This window comes from Onychostruthus taczanowskii, unplaced genomic scaffold (genome assembly GCF_017590055.1).
Source record: "Onychostruthus taczanowskii isolate IOZ18803 unplaced genomic scaffold, ASM1759005v1 scaffold19, whole genome shotgun sequence".
NCBI lineage: Eukaryota > Metazoa > Chordata > Aves > Passeriformes > Passeridae > Onychostruthus > Onychostruthus taczanowskii.
In genome coordinates, this window is record NW_024499128.1 from 204,255 (window position 1) to 224,625 (window position 20,371).

Below are 20,371 nucleotides of genomic sequence, written 5' to 3' on the forward strand. Positions count from 1 at the left end.
CCGCCGCCGAAACCGGACGGGCCGGGCGCCGCCGCACCGAGCGGAAGCGCGCCCTGCGCCGTGACGTCACTTCCGCCGGGCGGAGGCGGGGATGGAGGCGGAAGTGACGGCGGCGGCGGCGGCGCGGGGTGAGTGCGGAGCGGGGCGGGCGGGGGCCGGGCCGGGGGACTCGGGTTGGTGCCCGGGCCGCTCTCGGCGCACCATGGGCCCCTGACGCCTCCGTGGGTGCGCACCGAGAACACGGCCGCGTCCCCGGGCCGCGTCCCCGCGCTGTCACCGGGCGTTCGGGGAGCGGAGCCGGCTCCCGAAGCGTCCCCGCCGCCGCCGCTCCGGGAGCGTGGGGCTGGCAGCGGCAGCGCTGGGCTGGGGGCAGCCGCGGGGCCGGGGCCGTTGACGGGTCCGTGCGAGCCCGCGGCTGTCCGCGCTCGCAGCCCGGCCCTGCGGCCTTCCCTGCCGGCCCGGCGGGGTTTGTCCGCCTTGAGCTGCCCACGAGGTGCCCCCAAACCACAGCGAGAAGCCTGGGAAGGAATTTAATCCTCTTTTCCAGAACCCAGGTTGCCGCCTTTGATCCGAGCTCCCTCGTGCCGGGGCTGGCGGCTGCGGGGGCTCCTGGGGGCTGCGGGGCTGTGCTGGAGCCCTCGCTCTGCAGCCCCGCGCTCTGCAGCCCCGCACTCTGCTCCTGGGCAGGGCCGAAGCCCTGCTCCTCTTTCCCTCGCGAGCCCAGCAGCCTGTCTGCAGCCGGGAATTACAGGGCTGCTTGCCGAAACGCAGACACTGCAACGTGTTCAACTCCAACCTCATTTCCAGCCTTTTCTCCGTATTTTGTAAGGCAGAAACATCTTGTGTAACAGCTGGGAGAGAGAGGGGCAGCCTGTCCTGCCGGGAGGGACTGGAGCCAGCCCTTCCCGGTACCAGGGCAGGATTGGGCTGCCTTTGGAGCTCAGGGGCTCCCCGGGGATGGATGTGTTATGAGGGAGCTTTGCTCTGTGTGCCTGTAAGTGACAGAAAGAAAAATTCCATTTCTGGTGGGGGGAAGAGTGGTTTCTCTTCAAGGTGGCTGTGAAGGACAACAGCATCTGGAGGAGGGCCCTTGTTTTGTAGAATCATGGAATGGTTTTGGTTAGAAGGGATCATAAAGACTGTCTTGCTCCGTGGGCAGAGATACCTTCTACCAGCTTCAAATCCCATCCAACCTGGCCTTTGGACAGTCCTTTCTCACTGCCATAAATCTCTCCAGGCTGTGCAGGAGGCAGCATGGAATTCTGACTTGTAGACTGAGTGCCCCACCTAAAAAAGGTACTTTTTTTGTCTTTTGAATAAACCCACATGAAATGACCACAGCCTTTTGCAGAGGGTTTTCATGCACAGAGATCTCTCCAGAGTCCCTTGTGTGCTCAGTGGCTGGCAGTGAGGGATGTCACTGTGCTTCTGAGGCCAGAGGGGAGCCCTGTGGGTGAGGTGGGGGTGTCTGTGGTTTGGGAGCTTCAAGCACCCTGCTGACAGCTGCCCTTGGACTTGGCACAAGGGATCTGCAGCAGTTGCTGAGAGGAGTGGCTTGGATGCAGTGGAGCCTGTGAGGCCAGGGATGATAAATGGCTGGTGTTTCTTCAGCACAGTTGTTATTACTGGCCTGACCTGTAATCAGTTCCACGCAGCTTTAATGCTGTTCTTCATCTTAAAATTTCGATCTTCCCATTGCTCTAAGGGAAATAATTCTGGGTTTTGTTTTGCTCTTCTCTGAACAGTTTCTGTATTTGAGCTCCTGTCTGTAGTGAAAACTGCCCTGGATAAGAGTTTTCTCCTACAAATGACAGATGTATCACATTGCAAGGTAGTTTTGCTCTGGAGGAGTTTCTGATTCCGTTGCTGTGAATGCTCTGTGGCACACTCTGTGTCTGCACTGGAGAGTTAAATGTCATTTCAGAAGAACCTGAGGACAGCTCCAGCAGGAGAATCCCAGAATGGTTTGATTTGGAAGGGACCTTAAAGCTCATTTCATTCCACCCAGTGCCATGGGCAGGGACACCCTCTGCTATCCAGGCTGCTCCAAGCCCTGTCCAGCCCAGCCTTGTACACTTCCAGGGATGGGGCAGCCATGGATTCTCTGGGAAACCTGTGCCATGGCCACACCAGTCTGGTTGGTGGGGTTTGGATTACAGGCTGTGTCCTCAGAAAGGCCTTAGGGACATGCCAGGAGCAGAGGTGCCCTGTCAGACAGGGATGGTCTCCTCGGGTCAGTGTCCCCAGCCAGCCCTTGGCTGTGACCTGGTGTCAGGGAGGAGCTGTGAGCAGCAGATGACCCAGCAAAATGATAAGCTTGAGTGCAGCATGCAGCCTGAGTGTCTTTGGGGGAGCAGAACTCATTTTGGGAAATCTTGGGAAATGTTATTTTTTCTTGTCCTGATGCAAGTGGGACTGCAGAAAGAGGAACAAATGACCCAAGACTGAATGTCACAGCAGGTGACTGCCCAGTGAGCTTGCTGCAGTGTCACAGTGTGCATGGGATCAAAACCCAACAGTCTGCTCGTGGAAAATAGCTGTGATGGGAATGTTGCATCTTATTCAGAGCAAAACCTGGCTGTTTTTGTCTTTATTGATTGCAGCTTGGGGCTTCAACAATTTCTGGCTGACAGGAAGGAAACCTCTGAGGTACTTGAACTAACCAACCAAACAGAACCAAACCAGCCACATGCTGTGTTTGAGGTCCTAAAATGTCCAGTCAGAACCTGATTTCATCATTCTGTGGAAGATAAAAATGTGTTGAACATCAAATCTAACTTACAGTATATTGCTAAAAATTTTCTGGGAAGAGCTGGTGCCTGGTGACGTTCCAGATGCTGTGGTTTGGTGCTTTATGAGTGGAAAATGAGTTAAACCTTTCCAGTGCACGGATCCTTAAATGGTTTCTGTCACCAGTCTTCATCCACCTGACTGTCTGTGGCTCTCTGTGCTTGTCAGCAGTTCTGTCTGACTGCTGCTGATGGTTTGTCCCTTGGGTTTAGCTGTGCAAGAGTTGCTGCTTTGAGGCAGATCAGATCTGTAAATCTGCACTGTGGCTTCAGGAAACAGGAGAGTGAAGGTGAGTACAGCTGTGTTTGTCCTGTCCCTGTTGTTGCTGTGGTACAGGAAGGGATGTTTGTTCCCCCTCAGCTTGGAGCAGTTGGGGGAAGCAACCTTTAAAGCTGAGTCTGAGATGCCAATCCTGGCTGTGCTGCTGCACTCCCTGGCCTGTGTGGGTTCAGTTTGGGTTTGTCACGTGTGTTTTCTAATTTCTCATTCTACAAGGTCTTTCTCCCATGTTTTCTCCTGTCCCCACATGTACTGCAGGTAGTGTGTGTCACACTGCAGCAGCACAGAATCCTGTCACTGCCTGCTCCCCTGAAAGGTGCCTGGATGCATTGAGCTTCCCAGCTGAGTTATTTTGTGTCCTCTTCCAGCGGGAGACAAGATGTCAGCTGCTAGAGGACAGCAAAACCATCTCAGATGTACACTATCATTTTCTGCTTGTCTTCAATTAAACTGATTACCAGCCCTCTTTGTTGTTGAGCTCAGGCCATTCCACATGCTGCCAGCATGCACTTTGGCAGCAGCAGGCACTGGGATTTCCTGCATTGTTTGAGTCTTGGCCATTGACCTTCGTGGTCCTCGTTCTGGCACCGCCTCTGCTCTGGCAGGGGTGCAAAGGGCATTATTCAAACCCTGAAAGAAAAGAGAGAGAATTGCTTTAAAGGCATTGAGGGCTCTTTGTGCTCCGTGGCTCCGTGGGGTCATCGCTGCAGAAAAGAGGGGAATTACTGGGGTTGTCAGGATAATTACTGCTTTTTTAGTGTTCTCATCCCTGTCTAGATGATGGTGCTGAGATTTATAGTGAGTCATAAAAATATGCCATCAATGCTTTTGGACAGAGATGGGAGAAACCTGGGGTTGGTTCCTTTTGGGAAGTCTCACAGGTACTGGTATGCCCTGGATCTTTCCCAGCTCCATACTGGGGGGCCGTGGGGGCTCTGCTGTAGGGGCTGCTGGGATTGTGCTGGAGCCCTGTTGCAGCCCATGCTGTGGGTGCTGGATTTTAGAAGGTCCCCCTCTCCATGCTGCTGGAGATGGGCACTGCAGGGACACACGAGCCAGCTGCCCCAGCACAGGGGAGGTCACATAACTCACTCCTGCCACTGTCCCCATCGCTGTGCCCGTGGCTGCTCCGTGCCAGTAAATCATTTGCTCAACCTGTGCCTGGATCCTTGTACCTTGAACCTGCTCAAGGCCTGGTGCACTAAAAGAGCAATGCTCAGCTCGGGGCAGAGGCTGAAAGCACCGCTTGATCTGTTGTTCCCCTTTCCATCTGGAGCCTTTCTACCCATCAAGTGCCTGCTGTTGGTCTGGGAACAGCCAGGCTCGTGTGGGTGTCCCTGCTGTGGCTGGTGGGCTGATAAGAAGGGCAGATAAAATCCTTGGAGTAAGATCTTTGGAATAAGATGCAACTTCTGCATTATTGATTCATTTGCATGGTATTGTGCAGGTTGAATTAAATTATCTGGAGTGACATCCTGTACTTTATGTAGAACAAATGCCAGAGTGCTCAGGTGGGAGTAAGTGCTTTTAAGTGCAGCAGGCTCTGAGGTTAAAGGGTTGGCAGTGCCAGGCTGACCTGCTGGTTCTGTGCCTCAGGGTTGCCTTGCCATGGAACTGTCCCCCTGTGATTTGTACCCAGAAGAGAAGAGGCCTCTGCAGTGGGACAGGGACAGCCTGGGGAGCCACAGCTGCTTGAAGGAGCTGAGCCTCCCCAGGGTGACTCAGCTTGTGTTTCACAGAACCTGTAAATGAGCTTGGGTAGAAACGTGAGACACAGTGAGCCCTGTTGCTGTTGAAATGCCATGCTCTGCACTGTGTTGGTGCTGACTTTTAGCTCTTTTCTGCTGGGGAAGTAAATGGCTGCAGTGCACAAACCAGACACATGACTGCTGGGGCACAGTCATGGAAAATTGGCGTGGTTGTCGTGGTTATTTACTCTGATAAAACTTTTCATAACACTGTCAAGCAGCTTTTTCCAAGCCTACTGGAATGTGTTATTCTTTATTTCTTCCTTTGTGGTATTTTTTTAAAGAAGCACTATCAGAGAATCTGTATAAAGCATGGATTTTTACTGTTGTGGGTAATGACTTACAGGCTCCTCTAACTGACTAGGGCTCTTTCTCCCCCTTTCTGTAGCAAATTAGCACAGAACCCCTCTGTTTATTGTAGTTGTAGCCCAAGGTTATGATTTATAGCAGGAGAAGCTAAAACAGCAGCTGTTAACTCTTCCACTCTGATGAAATCAGATTTGCCTGATTTTAGTCTCAGCTCCTGCCTTGTTTTTCTCTGGGGAGGGAAGTCATCACTACTTTTTCTGCAGGGCTGCCTTCTGCATCCTGCCTTCTGCAGGGCTGGGTTGCTGAACTTACCCAGTGGTTTCTCATGTCAGCAGGTGTTGAAGAGCTTTGGTTTGCTCCTACACAGAATACTCTGGTGTTTGTTTCTCTCTCCTGGGGAAGCTCAAGTGCACGTTTACAGTGGAGAACAGCCTTATGTTGGGATATAAAGGTCACAAGTGTTTCCTTTCACCTCTCCAGCTGGGAGCCAGGCTGACATACATGGGAGGTGGCAACAAGTCTTTGCAACAAAAGGAGCTTTTGGGGTGTTTTTCTTGAGGGAGACCTGCAGACCAGTCAGTCCTTTCTGCGTGGGGTCTGTAGCCTTCTTTGTCCAGCTCTAGCAGAGCTGATTTCCTCCTCTGGGGAAGAATTAGTGCTGTTCCTGCATTCCCTGAACTCTGTGTGGGAGACCTCCAGCACCAGCAGTGTGTTATACCCAGCTCTGTGACAATACACTGGTTTGCTCACCTCTCATTAAATGCTTCCAGTGTGAATATAAGGTAGTAACAGAACATTTTAATTGGTGTTTTTAAAATATATTTCAAAATGTATTTTGACTTCTTTTTCCATTGTTGCAGGTGAAGGAGGAGAAGGGTGTCTGAATACCAATGAATGAGCTGTGATGGATAACAAGGACTCAGAAGCTGAGATCCACCCTCTGAAGACTGAGGATGTAAAAGCTCAGGAGAACCATGAAAACTACGTGGAGAGGAGGATTATCAAGTCCTCGGGGCTGTCCCGGCTGTCCCGGTGGCGCACTGCTGCCTTCTTCATCTCCCTGTTCCTCTGCCTGATCATTGTGTTTGCTTTCTCCTTTATCATTCCCTGCCCAGAGAGGCCAGTTTCAGAAAGAACATGGTTCCAATACTACAACAACGCAGGTGAGCTTGCTGCAGCAGAATAAATACTTACCAAGAGTCCTTTTCCTTTCTGTGCCACGGATTTGGGTTGTGGGCCTCTACCTAAGCACAGCGTGGAGCCAGACCTGCAGGGATGCAGCCCTTGGGAGCCAGAGCTGTGAATACCTGACCTGGATAAGCAATGGCCCAGCATAATTGGAGTGGCCTTCTAGGAGGTGTTTACAGGATCTAGTGGAGAAATTAGATGCTGCTCTGAAGTGGTAACAAGGTAGCAGGCTGGCCTCAACCACCAAAAACAAAACAAAACAAAAAAAACCAAAAAAACAAACAAACAAAACAAAAAAAAACCAAAAAAAACCCCAAACAAACAAACAAAAAAAGAGGTATCTGGGAATAAATCTCTGTTGAATCTTGCTCTTTAAAATGTTCCTTTGGAGTTCAAGCTGAGGTTGGAGGCAATTAGGCATTTTTTCCTCTGTCACTTTGACTTTCTCCCTTTTCCCCGTGGCCAACAGGAAGGGAAGAAGAATAATTCCATCTTGTTTTTTTAATAAATTGCTCTGTAGTTATTATAGCTATTTTTATTCTGATGCTTTACTTGGCTCTTCAGCCTGGGTCCTGCTCCCCAGTGGCTCGGCAGTCACTTCTGGGATAGCTTTTCTTTAATCTTGTGTGCAGTAGGTTGTGCTGGATGTGCTGTAAATGCAGCGATAGTGCTCACAGCAGGGGCTGAGCTGCGTGTGGTGCTGCAGACACACCAGGTGCTGCTACTCTGAGCTCAGAAAAACTGCTTTCAGCTGACAGGAAGATGGAGTATCTGGGTTTTGTGGGGCTTGGCTAGGGCTTCTTTATACCTTGAGAATAGCAGCCCTACTCCAAGATCACAGTTGTTCTTTGTTCAGCATAGTTCAAATTCTGGCTGCTTGCCTCTTAAAAAAGACATCCTCTAGGGAATAGCAAATTGAAAAAATTGTTTGGCACTAACTTCCTGTCCTTGGTACTTGTGTATGTGACTTTTTTAATATAAAAGGCAATTTGTCCTGATGTTACACTGTCCAGGATGGAGGCATGAGTAGGTCTCTAGGAATTTGTGTTTTGCTCCAACTTTCTCTGCTGTGGGCTAAGGAAATCCTCACCAGAGCCTGGCTTGTGTTCTCTTGCAGAGCCCTACCCGTTCCTTGCTATAGAAGACATGAATGAAGACAAAGTACAAGATGTGCTCTTTGCTTTCAAATCCAGCAATGGCAGCAGCAGATTCAACATGTCCTGTCTGGATGAAGGTACCTGATCCAAAAACACCTTCTAGTGAGGGCTGTCCTTTCTCTTCCAGTTCCAGTTAGTGACTGGGAGAGAAAGCTGGGTGGGGAGAGGAGCTGGGTGAGTCCCAGGTGAGTCCTGGGTGCTGCAGGGCAGCAAAGGTGGCTGCAGGGGCAGCTCCCTGTGATCCCTCTTGTCCCCAGGGCTGCCGTCTCCCTGTGCCTTCCTGGCTGCGGTGTCTGGCACGAATGGCAGCGTGCTCTGGGAGAGCCCTGCTGCAGAGGACATGCAGTGGCTGCAGTGTGGCATCCAGCAGCTGGGCACGGCCGCAGCCCCGGGCTGCCTCGTGGTGGAGAAGCCACTGTCCCTTACAGCCGTCAACCTGAGCACAGGTGAGTGCCTGCAGAGCCCTGCTGCCACACAGGGGATGGGCCGCTTGCTTTCCTCGCCTGGTGGCCCCAGGGGGGACACCAGCGTGGCTGGTACATGAACAATGGGCACGGGGTATTTATTATCTGGGAAGCCTTGCCAGGGCCGCTTGCTGGGCGTTGAGGAGCTCGTGCTCTCAGCCTCGCTGTTCCAAAGGTTTGGTGGGGGTTTGTGCCAGCCACTGTTTCATAAGACCAGGTTCCAACAGCTTTTGAAACAGGAGGAGCAGTCACTAGCTGTGTTACTTTGTACTCCCCAGGGTTAGACACAAACCTGCACCTGCAACGTTTCCCAGTTATTTGTGTGTGCGTGCCAGGAGTGCCTGCTGTGGCAGGAGGAGTGGGAGTTCTAGGCATTTATGATTTTAAAGTTGTCAAGGAGAGCACTTAGGATAAGTGCTTGCCAGTCTGTTTCAGTAGTCTACGATTCTGCCTAGTTCCTCTGGAAAGGTTTCTTCCTTTCTAAACTTAGAGGTGGAGAAATTCATCATCATCATCTTGCCTTACGTGGGTGGGGGTAAGGAGTGCCTGTACTACTTTAGGAACAGTGATCATCTGCTGCACCTTGAACCCTCCTTGCTGGTGAAGCCTAAAATACATTTCCATTTTGGAGGCCATTGTTTCAAATGTCTAAACAATATATGTTCTTCCTAGGATCCCATCCTTTGTATCTGGTATTAAACCCCTCACACTCTGTTTTCCAAAAATTGGAAAAAAGAAACAGCAAGAGGTACAGCTCTAAGGAATCTGAGGAAAATCAGGTGTAGCTTTTAATTTCTAGTGTATAGATGGAAGTGTAGATACACACAGAGCTAGAAAGTTTCTGTACCAGCAGAGACCTCTTATCACCATTTCCCTCATGTGCAGGCTTTAGCGCAGGTTATTTTTAGACTATTAATGAAGTAGTTACTTTCAGGTCAAAGTGTAGAAAGTTGGCTGTGGAGCCAAAGGCTTGTAACTAAAGACAGCCATAAAGGCAAGTGTGGAGAGAAGGAGCCAGGCTAAGCTACAGGTCACAGCAATACAGTGAAGAAAACATTCCATAGATAACTTCAAAGCAAGAGAGGAAAAAATGCATCAGACAGAGAAGTGAATAACCCAGGAGTTTATGTATTTAATGCCTTTTTGCTGTTAAGTAGGTTAAAAATGGTTTCTGAGTTTAGCTGACTGGGGGTTAGGAGGGCAGAGCAGAATAAAATGTATTTAAATAGGCTAAATGTATTCAAAGAGGCAAAGTCTAACTTACATCACAGTGTGCTAAAAACAGTAGCCAGCACAATCTTTAGCTGTTAATGATTCATCATCGTGGAGGATTTGGTGAGATTCCAGGACTCTCAGGCTGTCTAGCCCCTGCCTGTAGGAAGATTGAAGGAGAGATAGGCAGATTATCATCTGAATGTGTCTGATGTGGTTTTGATCTTTAAATGCTGATAATGTTAGTGGGGTTTTTTTATCAGTTGAAGTTGTGTTAAGTCCTGCTTTCTTCATTGCCACAAGGAGTGACCAGAGTGGGCAGGAAGGGAAGCGTAGGGGTGCATGCTCCTGTTTGTGTGGGACATCTAACATTCCTACATGTTTATCTTACCAGCAAACTGGGACACACAGGAGCTTAAGATTAACTGTTCCAGGTCAAAGCAAAAGTCTTTGTAGCCGTGCATTATTCCATCTCTGCCTTAGCCTGAGGCAGAGTCTCAAGAAAGAGGACAGGAGTAAGAGTTTTGTTACACCTTCTGTCTTCATCTGATCCTCCAGCAGCATGAACAGTGAGCCCTGTGGGTGGTTCTGGTCTCCTGGGGGATTGAGCAGAAAGGGCACCATGATGATCAGATGATGGAACTGCTTCTGTGTGAGAAATCACTAAATAAATAAACCAGAACTCCAACCTGGAGAACATCTGACAGGGAGAAAAGTTTCTGTGTCCTCTGCGTCTGCTTGAAGTGAGAGCTGAGCTCAGTCTTCTGAGTTCTGATTTTATTATTCCTTCCAGACCAAAAAAATCCAACCTTTCACCCCGGTTAGATTTGCAGTCTAGGCACTTGCCTGATTTCCATCTCGGCTCCTCTTGCTGTGACCCCGGGCTCTGAGGAAGCGCCGTGGCACTGCAGATGTCAGACATGACAGTCCCATCTCCTGCTGAGGGAGCAGGAGAGGGCTGCTTTCTGTGCTCTCTCTGGGCTGGGTTAGAGCATGGAAAACTTCTCAAGTGCTTGCTGTTGAATCCAGCTCAGTGTCACCTGTTTCTCTTAACTCAGACTGTTCTTTTAAGAGAATAAGATATTTTCTCCCAAACTCTGTCAGCTGTCTAACCACCAAAGATTAGAGCCTGGAAAATTAGAGCCTAGAAATTCACTGACAAGTGAATTTCATTAGCCTGGTCTTACTCTTTACCTTTGAACAGTCCTGAAGCTAGAATGTGGTAATTTAAAACTTCTCTTCTTCCTCTGCCTGCTTATTTTCTTCGAGGGCAAAATTCTTTGCCTTCCCATGATTTCCTAAGGAAACTAGGAAATCTGCTCTCTTCACTTCACATCTGTTGTCATAGCAACAAATCCAAGTGGTTTTTTCAGCTTTGCAGTAAAAGCTTTGAAGCAATTCTACTAGAAATACAGCCTGCCTGAAATTATTGCAGACGGCATCAAGTAGTAATTCCTTGGCTTTCAGTCCAGCTGCCTTCCTGACAAAGAACAGATGATTACTTTGCATTCCTGAAATGATAATTACTGTGTGTGATGCTGGATAAAGGGGAGGGTAAACATTTGCCCTGGGAGCACCTAATCAGACACTGAAGTGTTCATTAGAAAGAAAACCCCCCCAGCAGTGTCCTCCCTGCCAGATTCCACTGCAAATTCCACAAAGTAGCCCACAGCCATGGACAATGGATGGATAGAGCCACTCAACTGGTCTGGAGCTGTTGAAGAGAAGCCCACACCAGCCACCCCCTGTTTTTTTTTAAAAAGCAGAGCTTTGTTACCTCAGTTTACAAACAAGTTTGGGGTGTGTGTGTTCTTCAAACAAGGGAGGGGTGGTCTGTGGTCTGAGCTGGTCATGTCAGTGAGGAAACATCTGCAGGAACATCTGCAGGAGGCAAGTTGCAGCAAAGAAGGTTCTGCCAGGAGTTGCAGCAGCACTGGTCAGAATTCAGCTGCTTTATGGTCTCAAAATGTCTGTGCATATTTAAGTGCACAGCAGCAGGAATTTAGATCACACTAAAGGCTTCTCCATGCCATGAACATGCTGGGAAGCTTGTTAACCAAAGGCACAAGGGAAGCAAGCTGTTCTTTGTGCCAGGGTGTTTGGGTGCATTCCTGCAGGCAGCTAGGCTTGCTTTCCAATGTAAGATGAAACTGTGGATACTGGGATTCATTGGGAATGCAGAAAAGCAAGGAACTACTCCATGATCAGCATAAATGTTGCTGGTGTGTGGTGCTGATGGGCTGGAACAGGAGCATTAATAACCTTTCAACCTAAGATGCCTTCTAATGACTGTTTCCCACTGTGTTCCAGGGGAAGTTCTGTGGAGGCAATCCCGTGACTTTGGAGCTAATTATACTGTGCTGACTCCTTTATCAGTGATTCCAGATGTGGATGATGATGGAGTTCAGGACCTGATAATCTTTATTACTAAAACAGGCCAGGTATGTCATCCTGAAGCTCTCATAAGCCCAGTGGCTGCCACAGAGGATGGCAGGAATGCTGTTTATTTCCACCTTGTAGTCTCAGAGGGAGTGTCCAGAGGCCTCTGGTTTCTGTGGGTTTGGGGTGGGTTCTTTTCCACCCTCCAGAGATGTACTCCCAAATCAGCACAAGTGTTTTATGGTTTAAAAAAATGAAATAAATCAAAGAGCTGGGCAGCAATCCCTCCCCCTTTTCAGTGTGCTCTCCTCACTGCATGTTCCTGTGTTGTCTGGGGAGTGAGCTGGGGCAAGATGAGCTTGCAGTTTTCTGCTTCTCTGCTTAGAGAAGTGGAAGTGAACAAATCTTGACAGCTTTGGCTCTTATATCAAAGCACAGCTGACAGTCAGTGCTTTTGTACCAGCACTGCCCTTTTCTGATCCCTTCCCTCTCTCTGCCTGTGGTCTGCTTTGCACTGCTCTTCCCAGTGTCACTGTGCTGGTTAATTCTGATCTGAGTTCATTTAGTGAAACAGCTGCTGGTGGTGTTATCTTCCTCCAAGTATTGCTTCTCCCATTTTTGAGAAGGGGAAAGTCATGTAGCTAGAACAGTTTTTCTGCTAAAACATCTGCATCCGTGGTGGAGTGGCACAGCGTTGTCTGCATGCCCAGTCTGTCCTGTTCAAAGCACACAAGTTACAGCTCCTCTGGGTCTGATAGGAGCAGTGGGAGCCCCAGCTCCTCATTCCAGAGCCATGGAGTCATTAAGGTTGGAAAAGACCTCTGAGATCATTGAGTCCAACCAGTGACTGATCCCTGCCTTGTCACCAGCCCAGAGCCCTGAGTGCCATGTCCAGGCTTTCCTGGGACACCTCCCACAATGGTGACTCCACCACCTCACTGGGCTGCCTCTTCCAATGTTTAACAGCCCTTTCTGGGAAGAAATTCCTCCAACCTGAACATCTCCTGTCACAGCTTGAGGCCATTCCCTTTTGTCCTGTCCCTTTTTTCCTGGGAGCAGAGCCTGACTCCCACCTGGCTTCCCCCTCCTGTCAGGGAGTTTTGGAGAGTGAGAAGATCCCCACTGAGTCTCCTTTTCTCCAGGATGAGCCCCCCACAGCTCCCTCAGTTCCACCTCACAGGACATGTGCTCCAGACCCTTCCCCTGCTCTGTTCCCTTCCCTGGACCTGCTGCAGCAGCTCAGTGTCCTTTTGGAATTGAGGGGTCCAGAACTGGGCACAGCAGTTGAGGTGTGGCCTCACCAATGCCCAGTACAGGGCACAAACACTTCCTTGGCCCTGCTGGCCACCCTGTGGCTGGTGCAAGCCAGGTGACGTTGGTCTTCTTGGCCAATATCCTCCATAAGAAAATAGGGTTTTACTGTCCAAGGCATTGTTGTTGCCACAGTCATCAGAAATTCTGTCTTTTCCACCTCCTACAGTTCTCTCTGTTTTCTTTCCTCCTTGCTTTTGCTATCCCACTTATCTCAAGACTTTTGTTTTTTTAATCTTAGACGGCCAAGAAAAGTTTGAATGTAGCCTCTGTTCTGCAAGACCGCCTTTTGATCTGTTTTCCATTTTAGCTCTCTTGCTATCTTGGTATGAAATCCCTTCCTCCCTCTGGATTTGGCAAGCACTTTCCCAACTTAAGAAAAAGTATGTTCTCTTTTGAGAATCACGCAAATGTAGGAGCTGGGGTGGAGCTCTGCAGCTTGGAAAGGGTGGTCAGAAGGGAGATTCAGCACTCAAGTAGAGGAGCTTTGTTGCTATCAAGGGCTGCAGCTGAAAGGAGAGAGCTGTGAGCAGTCTGTGGAAGGGTCTGTGTGCAGGGGGTTACATGGCAGCGTTTCCAGAGAGTCCCATTGACCCCTTCCTGCTGCAAGCTTCAGCACAAACACATCCCAGAAAATGTGATGGTTTTTGGGATCCATCTGCTGTGGCAACACAGAGGGGTTGGCAGTGCAGCGAGGGAAATGTTGTGTTTCTCCCTCCCTGTGTAAACAGCCCTGGCTGTCACTGTCCCAGGGCAGCCACTGGACCAGTAAAGGTGCAGCTGGTCTACCAGAGCTGGTGTGTGTCTCCTCCCAGTGCAGGAGGCTGGGAATAGCTGGTTTATTGTTCTCCCTCTCCAGCTGTGTTCTCATTCTCCCTTTTTCACCTGCCAGACTCTCCAGATGTACTTTGGATTTCCTTTGCTTTCCAGTCCCTCCCTCTCAAGGTAGAGGGAAGGGTTCCTGCCTGACTCAGCATCTCTGATGGGTGCTGTTTCTGCTGGTCAGATGTTTCACTTGTCCCTAAAGTCTGTTGCACTCCCTAGACTCTGACTGTTGCTCAGACATTTAAATCTGATCCTGACTTTAACCTTTATTCTCCTGGGTGAAATGTTTTTAGTGGATTTTGTTACCCTGCACAAAGAATAGAAAGAAAGAAACCTATCAGCTCTTTTATCTTCTTGGGCTCACATGAGCATAAGGAGGAGTAGATTAGGGCACTTAAAACAGCAGAGTTGCCCTGTGAAGCCAAGTTTCCCATGTCCATGTGCTGCATTGTTACTGACATTAGGTCATCTCCCTCTTAGGTTTGCATGGATCTTTGCTGTCCTTACAGAGCTGGGGCTGCTGTTCCACAGTACCAGACTGTTAGGAGGGTGGGTGACAGAGGTAGCAAATTCTCAGAGCAGGTGGCTATGCTGGAAGTGGTTTTCAAACTTCCAGAAGAATTCAGGACAGAGGTGTCACCAAACTCATGCCCACTCCTCCAAAACCAGGGAGAGACTTTCCATCCAAGCCTGTGCTGCTCCCATTCAGTTGCTGTTTGGTACCAGCTTTAATCTTGTTGGTTGTTGTCTGCAATCCCTTCCCTGTGCAGGTGAAGGTCTTCATCTGTTCAGGAAAAACTGGCCAGCAGATTGGCTCCACGGGCAGCCTGAGGGTGGATGGCATCGCTCGCTACGTCAGGCTGCAGCTGCACTCCTCCTCCTACTTCCTTTTCTACACAGGTACAGCTCTGCTTGGGAATTCAGTCTGAAAGAGTGTTTGTAGCTGAGATCAGGGTTAGTAAACATCATCTGAGAGCGTGTTTTGCATTCTTACAAGCTGTGTGGAGCTTTCAGCTAGTCAGAGCTGTTCAGAGTGAAGAGAAGGGGGGGCTTCTGCTTAAACTGCAGTTTGTTATGTGCTGTAGTGATTTTATTCAACAAATGTCAAGCATGAAAGGATTAGGCAGTCATTTATAGCAAATGATTACTGTGGAACACTTGGATTATGAACAGATAAAATGTTAAAAGCATTCAATAGCAGGCTTGAGTCTCAAAATACCACTACAACTCTATGATGCAAGCCCTAAAAATAGAGTTGATCTGACAGATCTGGAAAATCATAGAGTTCAGAGCTAGGGCAGGATAACTTATCTCTCTCATTCTTCATTCTTGCCTTTTTTTTTTTTTTTTTTTTTTGCACAGAGAACTCTCTCTATGCATATTCCCTGGAAGATCTGTGCAGTACAGTAGTTGGGGAGGAAGTTAAGCTTCCCAACTTCCAGCCGGATTCTCACTGGGAGAAGCACATTGACCGTGCCACGCACCTCTTATCCCTTCTCAGGTGTGAGGCTATGTCTTGGAGGCTGGTGGAGTGGGGGGGCTGGTTCCTGACAGGATGGCCTGGTGGGACTTTGTTCTCTCCTGCCTATGTGGTTTTTGAACTAGGAGCACATCCAAAGTTCAGGACAAGGGTTGGTGTTAATGGCTTCATCAGGGATTCACAGAAAAGAAGAGAAAACATGTTGAGGTTTCTTGTTTGGATTTACTGTGCAGAGAGAAAAACTCCAAACTTCACAGTAAAACCATCCATGGCCTAAAAAGCTTAATCATTTCTCTGTCCTTGTTCAGATTTGAAGACATTCACTACCTGGCAACAGTTCCTGGGCACTCACGGGACAACATCTTGGTCGTGGACTCAGAGGTGGCTACACTGATCAACACAAAAGATCTCCACGCTGTGTGGACCCTCAATGTGTCCCGTGTTTTGAGGTAGTGTTCTCACTGTGGGCTAGGTGTGGCATTTCCAGGTTCCCAGCAACAGCAATGTCCTGGCAGATGAAATTCTTTCTTTGCCTGGGTCATATCTTGATCTTGCTTATTGTGTTGTGTCCCCTCAAATGCTGGGAGCTGCTTCAGGATGGAGGAGCTCAGAGCTTTGCTTCTCATTTTGTGCCTGCTGTGATATGGCTGGGCTCAGAGTTGGGGTGGTATCAGGCCAACCCAATTTTATGCAATCAAATCTCTTACCAGGGCAGGTGTGGGAGGATAGAGGCAACTGGGAAAGCAAACTGTGCCCAGCCATCAGGGTGGGTACAGATCTGCTCTTTCTCTCCCTCAGTGAGCCGCTGCTCGGTTACTACAAACCTGATGCCCATGGTATTGTCCTGGAGAGTGAGATTGGACCCAATAGGAAGAAGGTTTGAAATTTCTTCCTTTTAACTTCCCATTTCTCTGTATGTCACAGCTCAAGCAGGAATTGAGCCAAGGACAGTTGGTGGGATGTGTTCCCTCTGGCTGATTTTAGGAAGCTTTAAGCTGTGAAAGGATCTCTTTCAACAGGTTATTGAAGCCAGCTCAGGCACTTTAACTCTCTTCTCAGCAAGAGGCTTCAATGACAGAACTTTGAATCCCTTGAAGTAGCTGTAAAACTTGTGATTTTACTCTAACATGGCCAACCCCAGGTCTCACATCTCTGTGATGCTCTGCTTCAAATATTTCCTCATCTTCCCATGTGTCACATACTTGTTCCCATAGACAGTGTGAGGAGAGGCAGCTGACCTGACTTCTCTCTCATGGCTTGTGAGCTGCCTTTGTCGTGAGTTCCTTTTCTTTCTTCCCTGTTAGGTTATGATTGTTGAGAGTGAATCTGGAGCAGTCCAGTGGGAGCTGAAGCTGAACTCGGGACCAGGGAGCCCTGGCCCAGCCACACTTCCCACTGCGGATCACCGCTCTGCCTTCCTCGTGTGGGGAGACTACCAGGAGCCAGGCAATGAGACGGTGAGTGCTGCTGCTGAGGGCTGCTCTTCTCCAGGCTTTGGGCCAGAGCTGGGTGGAGTTACCCCCTTGTCACAGTGTTGGTATTCCCATCTGTCTGTGCCACTGACACTGCAGCCTCATGCACTGGCTGTGGGCTCCGTGTCCACAGCCGTGTCCCTGCAGGTGGTGGTGGCACTGGCAGCTTTTGTCATCCTCAGCCTGGTTAAGTAGAGAAAATTAAATTGGTGGCTCTGTGAGCAAAGTCACTGCCCTGCCTTGGTGTGGCACTGTAGGTGAGGTGGGAGGCTTCTGGCCTGGCATCTCTGGAGTTGCTGCTGTTTTTCTGGGAGCTTCACATGGCAGCATTGCATGCAGTGATCTCTGTGGCCATGTAAATATCCTCTCTGTGCCCCAGGCAGCCTCAGGCAGCCCTGGTGCACAGCTCAACTGCTTGCAGAATCCTCGGGGCAGTGACAGGCAGCACTGGTGACAGTTTGTGTCTCAGAGGCTGCTGAAGCACCAGCTGAACTTCCTCTGCTTTCCTTGCTTGCTCTGCCAGCCCTGAGGCAAAAATCTGTCTCCTGCCTGCAGCAGACAGGCCAGCTATCTGCAGGAAGCTTGGGGTGGGGAGGAGAGCAGTAAGCAAAATCCCAGCACTTGTCCTAATGGCATCGGTCAGGCTGAGCCGGGCTGACACGGGTGAGTGTCTGGCTGGGTTATCCTGTCGAGTGTGAGTAATAGCTGAGCCTGGTACTGCTGTTGTCTCTGGGATAACGTGTGAGTCTGTGTCCTGACAGTGTCCTGTTGGTTGCAGAGACCCCGAACTCCTCTCCAGAAGCTGTACCTTTTCCACCCTTCCTACACTAATGTCCTGTTGGAGCTCCGCAACAGCACCGACCAAATCATTGCGTTCAGTGGTGAGTCCTCTCCTTGCAGCCCAGTGCAGGAGGACACTGGTCCCTCCTAGCCCCTGTGGGTGGTGGCAGTCCAGGTGTGGGGTGGTGGCAGTCCAGGTGTGGGGTGGTGGCAGTCCAGGTGCGGGGTGGTGGCAGTCCAGCTGTGGGATGGTGGCAGTCCAGGCGCGGGGTGGTGGCAGTCCAGGCACACAAGGCTGAGGCTGCATCTGCGTGTGCTCCGTGTTGCAGCGGCGCTGTTCGAGCGGAGCCGTCACGCCTGCTATCTGCTGCTGCGGGGCCCCCAGCCCGGCGAGGGGCCAGGCCCCCTGTCCCTGATGAAGAGGAAGCTGAAGGAGGATGTGGCACTGAGCAGGGTGATCTGGCTGCGCCGCACGCCCGGGGACGAGGAGCAGCACATCCGGGACCGCCTCTACAGGATGCGATTCCAGAGCCGAGATTGAGCTTAACGGGGAATGGGGAGAGGCTGCCCCTGCTCTGCAGCCGTGCTCTCAACAAGCCCAGAGCCTGCATTCCCATGGGAAGCTGCCTTTCTTGATCCACAAACCAAAGTGTGGCTGGCAGGGAAGCACCCCCAGTGTCTAGGGACACCCAGGCTGTGGGGGCAGCTGCCAGAGTGTCCGTCCTTAGAGCTTATGGGACTTCAGTGCTTGGCCACCACTGAGGTGTCATCAGCTCAGGGAGGAGGGCTTTCCCCTCCATCCCTCTGTGCCCACAGAACTGTGCTGACTCAGGAGTGTGTCTGGAGGAAAACATGTGCTTGCTGAGGTGCCAGAATTGATGATTTCTGGGATGGCTGAGAAGTGGAGTTGGATGTCTGGGAAGTGGAGTTTGCTGTGTGATGTTAGATTTCCTTTCTGAGTCAGCTCTCCTGGCTGGGGAGAGGTGCTTGGCTGCAAGTTGATTTGCAATTACCCTTTCCTGGATTTGGGCCATGCTTCAGTAGTGGGGGGGTGTGTGGTGTCCCCAGCTATGGCTGTGGTGTGTCTGGTGTCACTTGGGCCAGCAAAGCGCAGGTTAAAGTGTCGTTCTACTTAGCAAATGGCCTTTTCTCCCCCGAACACCCCCATGTGTCCTACTCTGCAGTCACTAGCCTGCCTGTGTCTGTGCTCTCTGCTGCTGCCTTCCCAGCCAGGCTGTGCAGTGTTGGTGGCACTGAGAGGGAGCTGGTCTCCCACCTGATGGATGCATCAATGTTCCTGCCTTCCCTCAGCCTGCTTATAGATGGTGAGAGATACACCCTGAGGCCAGGCTGGCTGGTCCCTGGAAGTACCACCACCACCTCTCCAGATTTAAGGAACCAGAGGATCTAGCTTGAGTAGAATTGCACTTGAACCTTTTCTGGGAGCTGGGATTGCTGCTCTGGGAAGCCCTGTACCCAAGTGGCAGTGCCAGCACCCTCCTCATTCAGCCTTGCAGCTGCTGAGGAGCCTTCTCCAAGCACTGTCCCTGCTGCCAGGGGGTGGGCAGGAGCTCTGTGCTGCCTCCCTGCCCTTGGAATTGAAGTGATGCTGGGTGAGGATCCTCGAGCTCTCTGCCCAGCCTGGTATCCCAAGGGGATGGGACAGGTTGCTGTGTGAAGATGACATGTTCCTCCTGGAGCTCCTTGTAGCACCGTGAGGTGTTTGCTCTGCCCTGTCCTGATGGGTGCCAGTGTAGACTGTAGAAAAAAGGTGCAGAGCCTTGAAAACAGTTTGAACCAGCTACTCACTCCTGAAAATAAAAACTAGGCCTAAAAATAATCTCTCTCAAGCTCTGCAGTGCTGGAGGGGGGTTGGCCAGTGCCTCCCTCCCTTGCTGAGTCTGACACTGGGGGATGTGTAGAAACACTGTAGGATGGGAATGTGCAGCATCAGGCACCAGTTCTTCCCTTCAGCCACTGCTGAGCCTGAATGTGCCACTGGGCTGCTGCTGTCACCAGCTCATGCCACAGCCCCAGCCCTGCCAGGCTGACAGCACAGGGAGCTGGGCTGCCTGGACACCTCCTGCTTCCACCTGACCAGGGGCTGCCTGTAGGTTCCCTCTCCCGTATCCTGGGCAGTCAGGGGAGCCAGTCCTGGGGTGTCCAGCTGTGCTCAACAACCTTCAAAAGCACCCTGGGCTCAAAATGATTGTGTTGCCCCTCTGCCTCTCTTCCCAGCTGTTTTCTGAGGGAGTCCAGGAGTGCAGGGAGGTTCCCCAGCTGTGTCCCCCAGCTTGGGTTTCCTCTTTGCTCAGCACCTTAGGCCTGACAGCCACCCAGGTCTCTGTGCCAGTGTTGCAGCCATAAGAGGGCTGGATTGAGGCTGCCCTTCAGCCAGCTGGGGCAGGGCACAGGGCAGGGGACCCTGGGCTTGCACTGGAGCCCAGCCTGAGTGCTGGCTGTGGATTGTTTCCTGCTGAGATTCCCCTGGCTGGGAGCAAGGGGAATGCCTGGGCTGTGTTCTCATGACACTCTCCCTCCTCAGATCCCTACCCAGACATGACCTTCCCACAGGCACACTGAATATTCCTGGAGGAGAGCTGGATTTTCAGCTTTGAGGAGCTTTCCTGGCTTTAAGTTGTCCAGTAATGTTTCTGGACAATTTGGAAAAGCAGATTTCGCCGTGGCAGCTCAATTAAACGCATCAGTGCCAAACCAGCACCTTCTTAACAAAACCAGTCTGTTTCCAGCTTGTTTCCTGTGTAATTGTTCTTTTGCAGTATTTGATGAATGACTTTGTGCCTTGATTCAATAACTCATCTGGGTGGCAATGGCTATATCACTGTGTTATGTGTTAGTGTGGTTTTTAACACTGAGACTGTTTGGTTTGGTTCTTTAACTTATTGCAAATTGTGCCGTACAGGACTTGCTCTAACCGGAATGGTTTCAATAAATCCTCTTTTGCATTGTTTGTAAA

The 20,371-nt window shown here is 50.5% G+C and overlaps 1 protein-coding gene across 3 annotated transcripts; it reads left to right on the top strand.

The window, feature by feature from the left end:
* The first annotated feature begins 81 nt into the window (after positions 1-81).
* Positions 82-20,371, top strand: FAM234A (family with sequence similarity 234 member A). 3 transcript variants are annotated; one of them, XM_041401581.1, is made up of 13 exons: positions 142-824; positions 1,160-3,079; positions 5,987-6,289; positions 7,432-7,548; positions 7,729-7,917; positions 11,458-11,588; positions 14,433-14,562; positions 15,025-15,163; positions 15,451-15,591; positions 15,941-16,019; positions 16,447-16,599; positions 17,393-17,495; positions 17,724-20,371. In XM_041401581.1, the coding sequence occupies exons 3-13, from the start codon at positions 6,031-6,033 to the stop codon at positions 17,933-17,935; spliced, it is 1,653 nt and encodes a 550-aa protein (XP_041257515.1). In that variant the 5' UTR covers positions 142-824; positions 1,160-3,079; positions 5,987-6,030; the 3' UTR covers positions 17,936-20,371. The 3 variants fall into 3 exon arrangements, with proteins under 3 accessions (XP_041257513.1, XP_041257515.1, XP_041257514.1); XM_041401579.1 differs by lacking the exons at positions 142-824; positions 1,160-3,079 and adding an exon at positions 82-128; XM_041401580.1 differs by lacking the exon at positions 142-824 and having other exon boundaries at positions 833-1,296.

Excerpts from the sequence above, each read along its gene's own strand:
- FAM234A (XM_041401579.1), top strand. The coding sequence starts at position 6,031 with ATGGATAACAAGGACTCAGAAGCTGAGATCCACCCTCTGAAGACTGAG. Across the intron at positions 7,549-7,728 it reads CATGTCCTGTCTGGATGAAG|GGCTGCCGTCTCCCTGTGCC; the intron begins GTACCTGATCCA and ends TCTTGTCCCCAG. Across the intron at positions 7,918-11,457 it reads AGCCGTCAACCTGAGCACAG|GGGAAGTTCTGTGGAGGCAA; the intron begins GTGAGTGCCTGC and ends ACTGTGTTCCAG.